This window comes from Calliphora vicina, chromosome 5, assembly GCF_958450345.1.
Source record: "Calliphora vicina chromosome 5, idCalVici1.1, whole genome shotgun sequence".
In the NCBI taxonomy this organism is placed as follows: Eukaryota; Metazoa; Arthropoda; class Insecta; order Diptera; family Calliphoridae; genus Calliphora; species Calliphora vicina.
In genome coordinates, this window is record NC_088784.1 from 34,963,359 (window position 1) to 34,978,949 (window position 15,591).

The 15,591-nt window shown below is 30.7% G+C and overlaps 1 protein-coding gene across 1 annotated transcript; it reads left to right on the forward strand.

Moving 5' to 3' along the window:
* The first annotated feature begins 1,177 nt into the window (after positions 1-1,177).
* LOC135960308 (uncharacterized) lies at positions 1,178-6,841 on the forward strand. Its single transcript, XM_065511566.1, has 3 exons — positions 1,178-1,481; positions 5,447-5,656; positions 5,711-6,841. Exons 1-3 carry the CDS (start codon positions 1,278-1,280, stop codon positions 6,467-6,469), a joined length of 1,173 nt encoding a protein of 390 aa, XP_065367638.1. The 5' UTR covers positions 1,178-1,277; the 3' UTR covers positions 6,470-6,841.
* The last annotated feature ends 8,750 nt before the right edge of the window (positions 6,842-15,591 follow it).

The following is a 15,591-nucleotide window of genomic DNA, read 5'->3' on the forward strand; positions in this document are numbered from 1 at the left end:
CTGTTAACTATTTACTAGGGTATTCAATCGGTTAACCGGTTAACAGTTGGTCGGTTAACTGTTCGAATAATTCAAAATTGTCGATTTTCAAATAACGAATAAACCGATTAATTTGTGTCGGTTAACCGATTAACCGAAATTTCTTTTTTTGCACTTTAACATAATTTTTTTGTTTTTAATTTTCCATTTTAATTCAAATACAAATGTCAAAGTAAAATTACATATTTTTTCGAACATTCAAGAAATATGTTTAGTGAGTATTATAATAACTGATATATTTAATTTACATGTAATTGTCGGATGAGAACATAATAATAGACGAAACTGGAGACACTACTGAAATAAGTTTTTTTTCACAACTTATCGAAATTATTAAAAGTATTTAAAATCTAAATAGTCCAAAAAGGACTTCAATGGTATAATGGAGGATTTTATATGCTTAGAAAAAACTAAAAAAATAACTGACAAATTGGATATTCTTTACCTTGTCTTACTTTCGATTTCTCCAACATCTACAATCAGCGTGAGAGTTTTTTCCAAGTCGAGTTTTATTAAAACTAAAGAAAATTATTTACTGTTTGGTTGAATTGTTATGTTTTGTTTATTTTTTATGTTTTTATTCTTTTTATTAATAAAATACTTCAATAAGTACACAAAATTCGTGATTTAGTTTCAGTTTAACATTTAAATATAATTTATTCGGTTAATCGAATAATTTAAAATTAACCGATTAAATCTAAACCCCGATTAATTATTTGCTCGATTAACCGATTAAACCAGAAATCCGATTAATTGAATACCCTACTATTTACATATTTCAGAATTGTTATAGCAAATTGGTATGAAACATATTTTATATGTGGCAACAATGGTCCTCTGTCAAACTTTGTTTATGTTTTCATTTCGAGGCAAATTTATAGAAGGTGACGTCAGACTTACAAAAACTACAACATGTACAAAAACAACAGGTAAATTGTTTTTGTTAAATGATAATTCAACTGTCATAGTTACTTGTTGTTGTTTTTGCTTTGGGGTTTGTTGTATTTTTCGCCACAACAAATAGTAGTGAATTGACAGTTCAAACATCTAAAGAAGTGAATAAAAAATAAACAGCTGTTCTTCAGGGGTAAACTTCTATTAATTCGCTTTGATTTGTTTGTTTACATCAATACTTAGGAGAAGACGTGTTGATATCAGTGTTATGAAAAATCGTAATTTGTCGTAAAGGTTGCTAACAATAATGTAAATTATAGTTTTTTAATCATTTTGTGTAAAAAATGGATAACAGCCAAACTGCGCGCGTGTTAATTGCTTTAAAGCAATTAAAAGAATTAATGGACATCTCTGATGAGGAATTTAAAAAGGAGCGTCGGGTATGGGTCATTCCCTCTTTGGCAAAAAGGAATCCCCATAGTTTAGAAGCACACCTTTTGGAGGACAATATGATAAATATCGACGATTTTGAAAAAATTCTTGGATTAGTAAGTACAATTAGTTATTGTATGTATTATTTACACATGTATCTGCATTGTTATATCCTTGTTATGGCCTCTGTGTATGATTCCACACTAGGCAAATTTTATTTCTCAAAAAGCGAGACATTTTTTAAAATTGTTGCAAAATGCTTGGATTTTTAAAATTTACGCGGCACAAATAAGTAAAATTTATGTATTTTTTGCTCAGAAAATATACTTAAAGGTTGTACAATCGAATACGACTATGACAAACACTTATCTACAGTCCCATAGACTGTACTAAATTTTTGTTATACCTGTATACAAAACTATGTTTATAATGAACATAGGTATTAGGGAAGTTATGTACAGTTGCGGACAAGATAATAGCAGTACCACGAAATTTTTAAATATTTTAACTTTTTTCACAGTGTACTGAGTTTGACATACAGAAGAGAGTGGACGTCGAATATATTGATTACAGCCTGAACTTCCAAATAAAACCAGTTTAGACCCGCCAGTTCACAAAATATTGAGATATTTGCTTGCAAACCAGTCGGCATTCAGCGTACTCCAAACGAGTACCACTATATATTTTTTTTAATAGTGGCTTTTTCCTTGGACTTCGTTCTGTGAAGTTTGCATCTAGAAATCATCTCCTTACTGTCATATCAATAACTTCTAAATTTCATTCGGTTTTTATTAGCTTGACAGATTAAATGGATTGCATTTGATGATTCTGACGATATTTCGATTGTCCTGAGGTGCAGTTTTCCGTTTGCAGTCCCCATTTTTTATTTTTTCTTTCTTTTCAATAGCGTTTGATATAAAGTTGAATATGTGGAAAAGATTTTCCTTATTTTTATAACTTTAAAATTAATTTTCCTTAAGCAATGGTGAAATCAATGTATTGCGCGACCCACTAAAACAGGAATTATATAAAAAAGAACTATTTTTAATGTTAAATATACAATAAATTCAGCATATTTAACTAAATTGTACTTTAATCTTAAAAAATATTTACCTTCTTTAAAAAAAATAAAAAAAAATGAATTTAATAATCCGGCACTGCTATTTCAATGTTAATAAAAAAATACATATTGTCATATATAAGAGCCTTTTTTCCTAAGTTACCATTGTTTTTACAAAAAGATTACATCACAAAAAATTTACAGGCTTGACCGATTATGGGTATAAACAAAATTTTAAGTTTGACAGTTTTAAAGACGTTGTACGCTGTTTCAAAAAAATTTCATAGTGGTACTGCTATTTTCTTGTTCGTAACTCTAATTGCAAACAGTCTTGTAACATTGCAAAATGTCACAGTAATCCAATAACAAATTACCCACAAATAATATTATAATATAATGTTGCCAGGCTACTTGCATTTAAAGTTTTATAAATAAAATTGGAAGGCAAATTTTTTAACTAACAGTATCAATTTAAAAATTTTTATTCGCAATTGTAATACATACGGATATAATGAACTATATTTGTCAATCCATTCGATTTCGTTATAACCGTGATCTATGACTATATATTATCTTCTTTACCCCCAGTAACACGAAGTCTGGTTATGTTTTAACTAATAGTTATACTGACAGTTTTCATACAAAAATAATTTTAACCGACAGTATAACTATTAGTTAAGGCATAAAAGACTTCGTGTTAATGGGGGCAAGATATGAAAAACTAATATCGGGCAATAAATAGACAATTTAAAAGGGGTTTCGTAGGCCATTTATTTCATTGAAAGCTGTATTTGTAAGTTAAAAGTGATGAAATATATTTGTTAAAAAAATTCATACTGAAAAAAAATTAAAATAACATTACTTTATTCTGGTTTAGCAACATTTCCTATCAAGTCCAAAATTTCACCGTTATTAGATGTTTAGGTTGCATCCTTTTGGTAATAACTACATTAAACGTATTATACTATTTTTAACGTTGCTTCCTTTTTTATGCAACTTTGCTGGAAGTATTTCACTAGATTCTAGCGAGTAAACCGTTAACGGCTCCTTAAATATTGTTTGCCACCAAATTATGCTTGTTATTTTAGCATTAAAAAACACTTGTCAAATTGTCTTCGACATAAGCACTACGTGCATTTTACTAAGAAAACGCAATATATTCCTTTTACAAGGTAATATTTATTAACAATAAAAAGAGATCTTCGTCTCTAATTTAAACTTGAAATTTGTTTGTTTTATTTTTATAACAATTTTGGAAAACTTGGATTGATGCCAAACATTAGAATTATTGATTCTAAATCACGTATTTTTTTTGGATTTTTTGAGCTTTAAAGTTCAAAATATTATGAAATTTAAAGTAGGCATGACCGATAATAAATTTTTCGTTACTTAGAATTAATAACTCTAACAACGGTGAACTTTTGGGCGTTATTTGAATTTTTTTTGCTAAAATTTAAATAAGATGTGTATTATCTATATATATAAAAATGAAATGGTCCATGTGAGAACGGCTGGAGCGATTTGGCTGATTTTTTTTCATTCGATTCGAAATTTTCAGGAGATGGTTTGTAAAGAAAAAAAATTCAAACATTTCGGGTAAAACGCGAAAATTCTTTTTTTTGTGAGTCCAGTCAACTGTAATAAAAAAGCTCCCTAAAGTATGCAGTACAAATTTAAATATTTTATTTGCAAATAAATAAGAACAGGCTGGTGTGCGTGGGTTGGAGAAACTTGTAGAACTAACATCCCGGGCGAAGCCGGGATGATCAACTAGTTTATTATATATTTCGGCTGTGTCGAATCTTATTACCCTTCACCAAATTATACTTTTTTACTAATTTTTTGTTTACAAAGTTGTTTTTTTCATTTTTTTTTTGACTGTCCAATAAATAACACGCGAAATAGTATGGATATTGAAAAAAAATCTGTCTCGATCAGTTTGAATGTTCTTTGACAAATTGTATACGAGCAGTAAGTTTTTTAGAAATAAGATGTTTTTCGCGGTGCGAAATCAATCAAGATCAGCCTCATTTGGCCTGCGCCTAACAGTTTCACAACTAATTTCCAATTTTTGAATATTGATAACCTCTCGGGTAATTTTGGAAATTTCTTAAGCTACGTATACACGGTTGTCATATTCTTACAATATTGTCAGAAAATGTTCAATAAATGGTTAACACCCATATGTTTCAACATAAGTTCTCATGGTTGTGTTAACTATTTTATGAGCATGTTCTGACAATATTGTAAGAATGTGACAACCGTGTATACGTAGCTTAACACACTTTTGCTATTAATTTATTATTTAGAAGTTCTGCCTCCCAAATCTTGAGTATTTACTGTAAATGTCTCACAAAATTTTTGAAACTGCGGATAATTAAATGAATATTTATCACTTATTGTGAGAAAAAATATACAAAAACCAATGATCAAAATAAAATAAATATTGAAATATCGCTAAAACATCGTTTTAATTTAATTTTTATTTAGGCCCTAATTTTGTAAATCACGTCACCAAAGTGATATTTATATGGAAAGCAAAAACAAAATTTCAAAAATTTTAAAAAATAGTTTTTGTTTTATATACAAAATTTTCAAATTATGAAAGGCAAATCAACGTTTGAATTTTGGTGCGTTTGTTCTATTAAGAATTTATATATAAAACAAAAACAAATTTTTAAAATTTTTGAAATTTTGTTTTTGCTTTCCATATAAATATCACTTTGTGAAGTGATTTACAAAATTAGGGCCTTAATTTATTTGTAATACAAGCATATTTTTTTCATACAAATTATTTTTGTTTTATTTTTCTTTCTCGAAGAAGTTTAAAAGTTTCCGTTGTTTCGCCATTGTTAAACTGATATATTTGTTAAACTCATACAGCCCAATTATGAATAAAAATTCCCCGGGAGTTTTTCACTTTTCTCATTTTTCCTATTCAAATTCAAAGGGGGAAAACTCCCGCGGACTTTTTTATTCATAATTGGGCTGATAATAAATTTTTATGTATTTGATTTGTAGGTACATTTAAAAATAAAAAAACAGGACACCGTTATGAGATGTGCCATTAGCCCACGCGTTCGTTTATCAGTAACATTACGCTATTTAGCAACAGGTGATTCATTGAGGTCTTTAGAATGTGTTAGTAAAATCTCAAGGAAAACTATAAGCCATTTTCTTCCTGAAGTTTTAAACGCTTTAATTGAAAGTTTAGAAAGTGAATATTTAAAGGTAAGTTTAAAATACAAAAACAAATTATAAATTATTGTGAATTATTTTTTTCAGTTGCCCTCTAATGAAGATGAGTGGCTTGATGTGGCTAATGGTTTCGAATATTTATGCGAATTCCCACACACGTTGGGTGCAATGGATGGGAAACATATCCGAATCAAATCTCCAGCACAATCAGGGTCTAATTTTTTCAATAAAAATGGGTTTTACAGTAAGGTTCTATTCGCGGTGGTAGACGCCAATAGTAAATTTTTATATGTTGAAATTGGCGGAAACGGTCGAGGTTCCGATGATGAGATCTTTAAAAATTCAACATTGTACGAAGCAATAAAGGATGAAAAGCTAAAACTACCATCTGACAGACAACTCAAAGGACAAACAGTAAAAACTCCTTTTTATTTTGTAGCTGATGACATTTTCAGCTTGGACCGCCATGTTATGAAGGCATATACTAATACAAATTCTAATTTATCAGCTTCGCAAAAGCTGTTCAACAATAGGTTAAGTCGAGCCAGGATGTCAGTTGAGATGGCATTTGATAAACTAACCACCAGATTTAAGATTTTACGGCGACCTATTGAAGTCAGTTTAGATACTTGCGATTCATTGATAAAAACCTGTTGTATCCTACATAATTATTTATCTAAGGATATGACAGAGCCTTACGAAATGGAGATAACATCACCAAATCTGCCGGAAACCATGACACCCCTACCGCCACAATGTCAGGACCAGGTTAAATTGGCCAATAAATTTAGAGATAACATTCGAAAATATCTCGTCGCAAATGGTGATGATTATTGTGACAACTAATTAAACCAATGTAATATTGCAGATATGCTTATAAATTAAATTTATCTTTATTTAACCTTTAATTACGGAGATGTTGGTAAATTTAATCCCCGGTTTATATTTTTTTAAGTTTAAAAAAAAGTCTTGTGAAATAATGTGCCGCTTTGTTGAACTGAATGAAATTTTTCTGAATTTCTTTTTTTAAATTAAAAATGAATCTTATTTTTAAAAAGCATATATTAATGAATTCTCTTATTTTAGTAAAATGTAATGCTAAAATTAGAAATAACCATGTCTAAAATGTTTACCTCCTTAGTTAAAGGTTAAGATATGGAAGTACGTAAAGTCAAATGGAAAATAAAATGATAATCGATCTATATTTACAAAAAGTGAGATCATCAGTACATATTTACTTACAAAATTAAAACGTAACATTACAATTTACATTTAGAACGTTTTTTTTCTTTTCTACACAGCTTTTGGACAAATCTAATAAGAAAGATATATGTACATTAGGCATATAACTAATTTTGGCGAAATCTTTGGCATACCACCACGTGATGGCCAATGTTGTATAAGTAATGAAAATCATTTTTTAGGTCATTTGGAATCAAAAACATCACGCACCAACACCAATTTCTAAAATAAACCAAACTTTTTTCTCTGAAAAATTATATAAATAATTTCCATAGTAGAAAAATAGAAGGTAGTTTCATTCTCTCTTTATTTTTTAAAATTCTACGTCTGACATGCTTAAGGATTTTGACGTTTTCGTTAAAAAATTAATACATAATTTTCATTAATTTGAAAAATATTAAAAAAAATATAAAAAATATTTACTATCAAATTGGGATCAAAGGTAAGATTTTCATTTTCAAATATTACAAAGCTAATTTGTGAACATTATTTTAAGATTTAACAAACATGAGTTGCATTTTCCCCAACTGCGAAAATACCAAATATTTTTGCAAAAATTCAAATGTTAATTTTTTTAAAGTCCCTACTTTACCTAATAAACGCAACAGTGGCTGGATGTATGTAAAACTTGCGAAGAAGATTTGCCAAAAGAGCCAATGGTGTGCTCCGACCATTTCCTTAAAAGCAATATTTCAGTTAATACATTAACTTCCAACACAACATACTTAATACATTTTTATTTAAATACTAAATTATAAATTACACATTTTTTGTAAAAAATTTCTCTAAAATAAAAATCATTTTTAGGAATGTGGCAACGCTTTTTATAATGCTCACAAAATAAGGAAACTTCAAAAAACCTTATTTGAAAAAAAAAAAATTGATTGAAACTACCTTCTATATTTTTATCATGAATAATTTCATAATTTTTTTTGCAAGTGTGAACTATCCCCCTTATTTAAAAATTATATTTTGAAGTATGTCCGCAGTTATTATTAAAATAAAATATATTGTATTTCAAAATAATTGAAAATATTTAATGCAAAACTTTATTGCGTTTGGTGCGTGAACTTTTTTAAACAACCGCGAAAAAATAATACCGTGGTCTTTTATATTTTTTAATGCTCTATTCGACTATGCTATGCCAATTTGCATATTTGCAAAAATTGTCAATAGTTATATCCATAGAGAATTATACATAGAGACGAGACACTACGATTTGTCAAACAAAAATACAACAAAAAATATGTTTAATACAACAACAAAATACATTGACTAGCATGTATTTTGTTGTTGCGAGAGATAGGTTTTTGACAATTACGTCTCGTCTCTATGTTACCCTATGGTTATATCCCTAACCCCCTGTATATACTTGAAAAATATTCATCATAACAATAAATGACATTTATTATCAAGACAAAATTGTCTAAGCAAAAGCACTAACAATTTTATCATAACGAAGCAATAATACTAATAATAAATATACCTGATAATTCTTTATCTAGACAACCATTTTGAAGTTTATCATGATAAAAATTTGTCAGGTATAGACAGGGAGTAATGTACATATTTCATTGTATGAGGTAAGTTACCGTTTTTTTATAATTTTATAGAAGCAAAAAACCCCACAAGAAAAAGTGTAACGAAAATAGAAGACTTATGCTTTTTAGGAAAAATTTACTATTTCTACGTTTATAGTGGCAATTCCGAGGATGTATCAAAGGTGCTAATGGAGTTAAGATTTTTAGTTTCTCATTCTTTCAGTAGCGGTGATCTCGCTGTCGTTAATAGAGAGGCCAGGGGTGAGCGTACGCTTGCATTGGTGTACATGCCGTATGAGGCAGCAGATCCACCTGGTAATGAGGTGCAGGAGCTTTCGGAGTATACAAAGCGGAAAGACGCTATCCTGGTTCTGGGATATGATGCCAATGCGCATCACAGTCAGTGGGGCAGTGCTGACATAAACAAAATTTAATAACCGTAATATGCACACGTTCAAGAAGCAGTTATAGAATACGATAAGCTAGAGATTGGAGGGTATCCACGAACTGTTCATTTTCGAACCATAATCGTATTACCTTTACCTTGAATTTTGAGCCGTCTGCACAAGTACCCTTTAGGGATCCGCACAAACTGGGAAATCTTTTGTAACAAGGTTCAAACTGGGTTGGCACAGACAGCTTTACGTCAACTGTTACCATTTTAATTATGAAATGTAAACAAATTCACTATTCTACTCAGGGAGAGCAACGAGCTATCCTGCCCAATGAAATTTCATGGCAGGCGTAAACAGCCTAGATGGTGGACCAGGGAACTTCGCGTTCAAAGGTCGTTGGTTAGGAAACTGTTTAACAAGGCAAAGATTACAAGATGATTGGGACAACTATAAGGTGAGCTTCAACAAGTATAAGGGAAACGGAATTCACGGATGTTGTATTGTGAATCCGTTGATAATGTCAATGAGTTATCTAGGATTTGGCAAATTTCAAAGAGAGGACAATCCATGGACGGAATCGAGCTCGGAGACACTCCTTTTTTTATAGCTGATGGTAGTAAACTCTATTCTCAAAATCTTTGAGCCTAAAGGTATTATGATAGTCGCCTTTACGTATGACGTGGTGATTCTGTTTAAATGAAAGTTTCTCTCCACTATCAGTGACATCATGCAGGAAGCACTTGGTGATCTCTCGTTCTGTGCAAGAACGAACGGGTTGATTGTAAACCCATCGAAGACATAATCGGTGCTTTTTATCAGAAAATTCAGGGTGGAGTGTTTCAATTTGTCGAAATTAGACGGCCTTGACCTGATTTTATCAAGTATTTATGGACCTTCCTTGATTAGCATGGAAAATAAATACTAAGGAGAGATTAAAGAAGGGATTAAATATATACTATACATGCAGAAACTCCATTGGCAAGAATTGGGGTTTGCGAACAAGTATGGTAAATTGGATCTATACATCTGTTGTAAGTCCTATTATTACTTATGTTACAATGTGGTGGGAGGCAATGATGAAGTTATAGGATTATATCCAACAAAGCTCAAATGTGTGCATGAAACTTACTTAGGCTATTTGAGACATCTTTATATGGTCGACAATGATCATGTAGACTCTCTGATGAATGTAGCGTCTTCCACGCAAAGATCTTCGCGATAAAAGTACACGTCATAGAGGGGTCTGTAGTGACAATTTATTGTGTTGGGTACCAGGGCACTGTAACATACAGGGAATTGAGGTATCAGATGAACTGGCCAGACAAAAAGGGATAATAGCACACAGGATTTTTGTAGAGTGTGTGTGGATGTAAAGGAGTTGGAAACAGTAGTGCAGCTGTCCGAGACTACAGAGTCATATATTTAAATGGCTATGTACCAGATTTCTAGATGAACTTGGGAGTGTTGCTGGTTGTGAATTGGGTAACATACTAGGTTTTATCAGGGGAATATGTTGGCTTTTTAGAAGTAAAATCGCTACATCTTCGATATTTTCGTTTCTATTTCCTTGTTTATTGTGCATTTTACCTTTTACTCTCAAAACTCATATCTGAACACGTTAGATCAGCGATGATATACATATTCACCCCTATCCGCAATAACATGTGAAATTTTGTTCACATGAAATATCCATTTCCCTCGAAGGGAAAATTGCTATCTTGAAATTTCCATGAAATTTTCATTGACAATAGTTGATTTTGTTCGTAACAGCTGTTTATTGTTTACAAAATTCCTTCTAAAAATTTCAAAACATGGGGAATTTTTTCACGTGAACAAAGTTGATGAACGAAAAAAGGAAAATATTTCATGTGAAATATTGATTCGCGATAGGGGTGATTATAAATACGAACTTGGTTGACTTGTTACTTCACCATTAATCTCTTGTCAAATGCAAACTTCGTCTAATATTTCTGCTTGGAATATGATGTATGAGTTTCTTAGTCTAGTGGTCGGCCCACGTAGCCCCTATGTGCCGAACATGATCAGTTTTTTACCTGTAACGGTAACAACCTTGGAGCGATTTCTAATATTTATCGGCGTAGGACTGAAAGTTAACAAATTTATTGGGAATGATTGCAGTCTGCATTTTATTTAGGTAAACTGTGTTGTTGGCATTGTAAGTGATTAAGCAGCTGAGTTAAAAATTGTTGAATCTCCAAGTCGTTCCGGTGCATACAACCGGACTTTATATTAAACTCGTGTTGAAGGACTATGTTATTATAAAATACCATAGCATTCTTTCAAAATTTTAAACATTAGATAGGCAATTATCCATTGTAATTGTTAAAAACTGCAGTCTGATGTGCGAAACATTCTCTGCGGACCAAACCATATAGAAATTCACATAGATACAAGACTCTTTATAGGTCTCAGCTGGATTTTGAGGGTTTTGTTTCCTCTCAAGCTACTGGGAGGAATAACTCAATAAAGGACCTGGCTGGTGGAGGTGTTAAATAGAACAAGTAATAGTGCTATATTCGGCTGTGCCGAATCTTAAATACCCTTCACCAAATTATACTTCAAAATTTTAAATATTTTTAGGTAAACAAAATTTAATTTTTTTACAGTTGTTTTTTGAATTTTTTGGAAAAAAAAATTTTTTTTGTTTGTTATTTAAATTTTTTTTTTTTAAATTTAAAAATTTTTTTTTTTAAATTTAAATTTTTTTTTTTTTAAATTTAAAAATTTTTTTTTTTTTTAAATTTTTTAATTTTTTTTTTTAAATTTTTAAAAATTTTTTGTTTTATTTTTTATTTTTTTTTTTTTAAAAAAAAAAAATCTGGTTCAAAATTTTTTCCCGATTTTGACCCATTGTAGGTCCAACTTTCTATGGTCTTATATACGTCGTTGCAAATGTCTTTGAAATATCTATCATTAGATATCCATATTGTCTATATTAATGTCTTAGTAATCCAGATATAGGTAAAAAAATAGGTCAAAAATCGAGGTTGTCTTGGTTTTTTCCTCATATCTCAGCCATTTGTGGACCGATTTTGCTGATTTTAAATAGCAAAATTCTCGAAAGCATGTCTGACAGAATTATTGAAGATTTGGATCCCGAAGATATCTGGGGTCTTCAGAAAACTGATTTCAACAGACAGACAGACGGACAGACAGACAGACAGACGGACATGGCTTAATCGACTCCGCTATCTATAAGGATCCAGAATATATATACTTTATAGGGTCGGAAATGAAAAATGTAGAAATTACAAACGGAATGACAAACTTATATATACCCTTCTCACGAAGGTGAAGGGTATAAAAATAGAATATAAGAAAAATAAGAATATTAAACTTAATAAAGAATTAATTCATCTACAGAACACTGACAAAACTGTACCTCAATTTAAACCTCATCTCTTGGATTCCTATGTCCCTGATTAGACTGAAGATACCTCAATAGATGATAATGTAATTGCACTACCTCATGATTAATATCAATATGTAAGTAGTGAAACTTTTTCTTGGGTGGTAGTCATCACAATTTGCGGATAAAATTATTAAATTAATGTAATGGCAACTCTAGATATTCAGATTCTCCTTCTTGGAATAACCATAACAACCTTTTATACTTCCAATTTCTTAAGAATAAAGTGCCTAGAGTTGGTGTGGATATTGATAGTGGTGATTATGCTTTTACTTAAGATTAATTTGATGAAATAAAGAAAGAAAAAGCCATCAGCTCATGACATCTACAAAGAACTGATTCGAGCTTTATCACTTTACCACAAAGATCTTCATTCACAGCGATTAGTGATAGTTTTTTGGATTGTAATCTTAAATATTATTATATATTCGGCGGATTTATAGTTTTTTGGTCAAACGTTTTTTTGTTCTTAAACTGGGTGAAGTACAGGTACTTGTTGGCGATGGGCTATCACAAAGTAGTTGTTTGTCCCGCTTCTGTTTAATGTAATAAACATTTTTCAGCGAATACAAATTTTCATTAAATTCAATATTTCGTTGGGCCACCATGGGCATCTACAAGCGTCTGGGCATCGAAGTAACTAAATTTTCCAATTCTGCGGACTTTATATTTTGACATTCTTCTGGAACCTTCTCCTTTAACATTGGTTCACAAGTAATAAGATGTTTTCGGATCTTCCGTTGTAGAATTTCCCACACGTACTCAATAACATTTAAGTCCGTTCTTTGAGGTGGTATGTACAATTGTCGTGGGCATGGTAGAGTAGCCAATATTTGACAATTTGAGACGTACATATGTTTCGGATACTTATCTTGCTGAAAAATCCAACTTTAACCAAGAGTTAAAATTAGACTTAGGAATAGTTAATATTAATAGGAACAAAATTAATGTATGTATGGTTATTTGTTTGTGACTTTTAGCAGAATAAACCACTGGACCGATGCTCTTGAAATTTGTTCTGCATGTTCCCCTATATCTGGAATGACAAATAGGCTATTTTGAAATTTCAAGTGGGCGTCGAACTTCCCATACAAAGTAATGCGCGAAATTATCGTATGTTCCAAAAACCAAATTTTACAGGAGAACGTTATTATTAAATTTCTTTGCTTTCATCAATACCAAATTTTAAATTCGATACAATAACCGATTTAGTAAATTAAATTCCACATACGATAAAATTTACTTAGTAATATTTCCATAAATATAGCGAATATCGTTATAATATTTTACTATGTAAAAATGTAACAAAGGGGTCGATATACAAAGTAAATAGTTATTTTCGAATATCTGGAGAACTATCACTGTGAAAGTCTTCGAACTTTATACGATCCAATTTCTTATCTAATCAAAAATGGAACTGATCAGAATAGGTGTGTGGTACCTTCCATAGAGAGTAAATAGTTATTTTCGTATTAAAAAGTATTTAAACTTTTTATGAATCAATTTCTTATCACTTTACGGAGTTTGGCTTAAAATGAGCGGGATTGGATTTTTTTAAAGTAAATAGTTATTTTCAAATTTCTGGAGTACTATAAATGTGAAATTGAAGAATTTCAATATCATATCACGGCATGAAGTTTAACCAAAAATGAGAAGGATCGGAACAGGGGGTGAGTCATCTACCACACAAAGTAAAATAAATATCTTCAGAACTATAATTGCGATATTCTTCAAACTTTGTCCGAATAGCTCTCTTATCATTTTACACAGTTTGGCTGAAAATGGCCGAAGCGCAACGGGTTAAGCTTTATTTGAAGTAATAAATTCAACAAACTCAGCACATCTTAGCTTAAATTGAAATGGACCAACAACTCAGCTTTAACTAAAGCATCCTAGAGCGAGGTACAAGCATCCTAGAGCGAGTATCGTGCCATTTATTTTTCATGAATGTTAAAAAATGTTTACAGTATACTGTAAACATTTTTTGATATATAATTGATATAGATGGGATCCTACCCCATACATCGGGTAAATACCAGCTATATTTCTTTTTTTAATCTTTTTTTGGGTATTTATAAAATGATTTTAATATCAAAATATTTTCAAAAACGGAATGTCAATCAAACCTAAAAATATTTTTATTCATATTAGAAACTAAAAAACATTCAAAAAGTCGAATAAAATTTGTAATTCCTCGAGAAGTTATGTGTTTATTGTGCTTGTAGTTGTAAAATGCAACAAATTTACATAAATAGTTTTTAGGTTTTAACATGGGAAGACCAAATATAAATAAAATGTCCAAACATTTAATAAATTGTCTAAAATGTCCTAGTATGGCCAAAAGGGAAATTGGTAAAACAACCGAAACAGTTTTAACTGCGAATTCATTTGAATGCAGTGATAGTGTAAGTTCTTCAAATTCTTCAAATTCACTCTCACCCTCATGCCAAAAAATTACTGAAAGCCTAAATGAGAAACTAGCCAAGGCCATTATTGTTTCCGGAACACCCTTTTCAATTGTGAAAGGGTACAATTTTTCCAGGACTTACAACCCTTATACAAATTACCGAGTAGAAAAGTAATTTCGAATAAATACTTGAATAAACTTTACATGGAAATGCAAACTGACATTAATACACAGTTGAAATCATCGAGGTATTTGCATTTGCAGTGAAATGCCTGTAGCAATATACGCAATGAAGGAGTTATAATTTTTTTAATTTCTAAGCCCGAGATTGTTTTTGTTCGGAGCTTATCAACAGAAAGTAACAGCCACAAGTCTTCAGGCCTTTTTTACAACTACTATGTACAATTTTTTATTTTTCTTTATAAAATTAAATGAAAAAAATCATTCTCTTGAACCATCCAATGTTTTTCTGCTCCACATAATCTTCAAGATAGTTTTTACCCACACCTGGGTATTTACACGTTTTTACCCATTTTACCGGGTATTTACCAATTGGTTTATTACCCATTTTCCATCTATAATAATTGAATGACTTTTTCTGAACTCATAGAAGTTAATGCACTAAGTATGTTGTTAAATAGTGATATTTAGTTTTGAGAAAATACTATATTTCAGAAAATATCTATAGGTATTTCCAATTTTTTATATTTTTTGTGGTAATTAATGAAAAAGTTATGTTTTTATACCCTTCACCTTCGTGAGAAGGGTATATATAAGTTTGTCATTCCGTTTGTAATTTCTACATTTTTCATTTCCGACCCTATAAAGTATATATATTCTGGATCCTTATAGATAGCGGAGTCGATTAAGCCATGTCTGTCTGTCTGTCTGTCTGTCTGTCTGTCTGTCTGTCTGTCTGTCTGTCTGTCTGTCTGTCTGTCTGTCTGTCTGTC

Bases quoted from the DNA above. Each gene is read 5' to 3' on its own strand.
- LOC135960308 (XM_065511566.1), top strand. From the start codon at position 1,278: ATGGATAACAGCCAAACTGCGCGCGTGTTAATTGCTTTAAAGCAATTA. The intron at 1,482-5,446 runs GTAAGTACAATT...TTTGATTTGTAG, and splicing joins TTGAAAAAATTCTTGGATTA to GTACATTTAAAAATAAAAAA. The intron at 5,657-5,710 runs GTAAGTTTAAAA...TATTTTTTTCAG, and splicing joins TAGAAAGTGAATATTTAAAG to TTGCCCTCTAATGAAGATGA.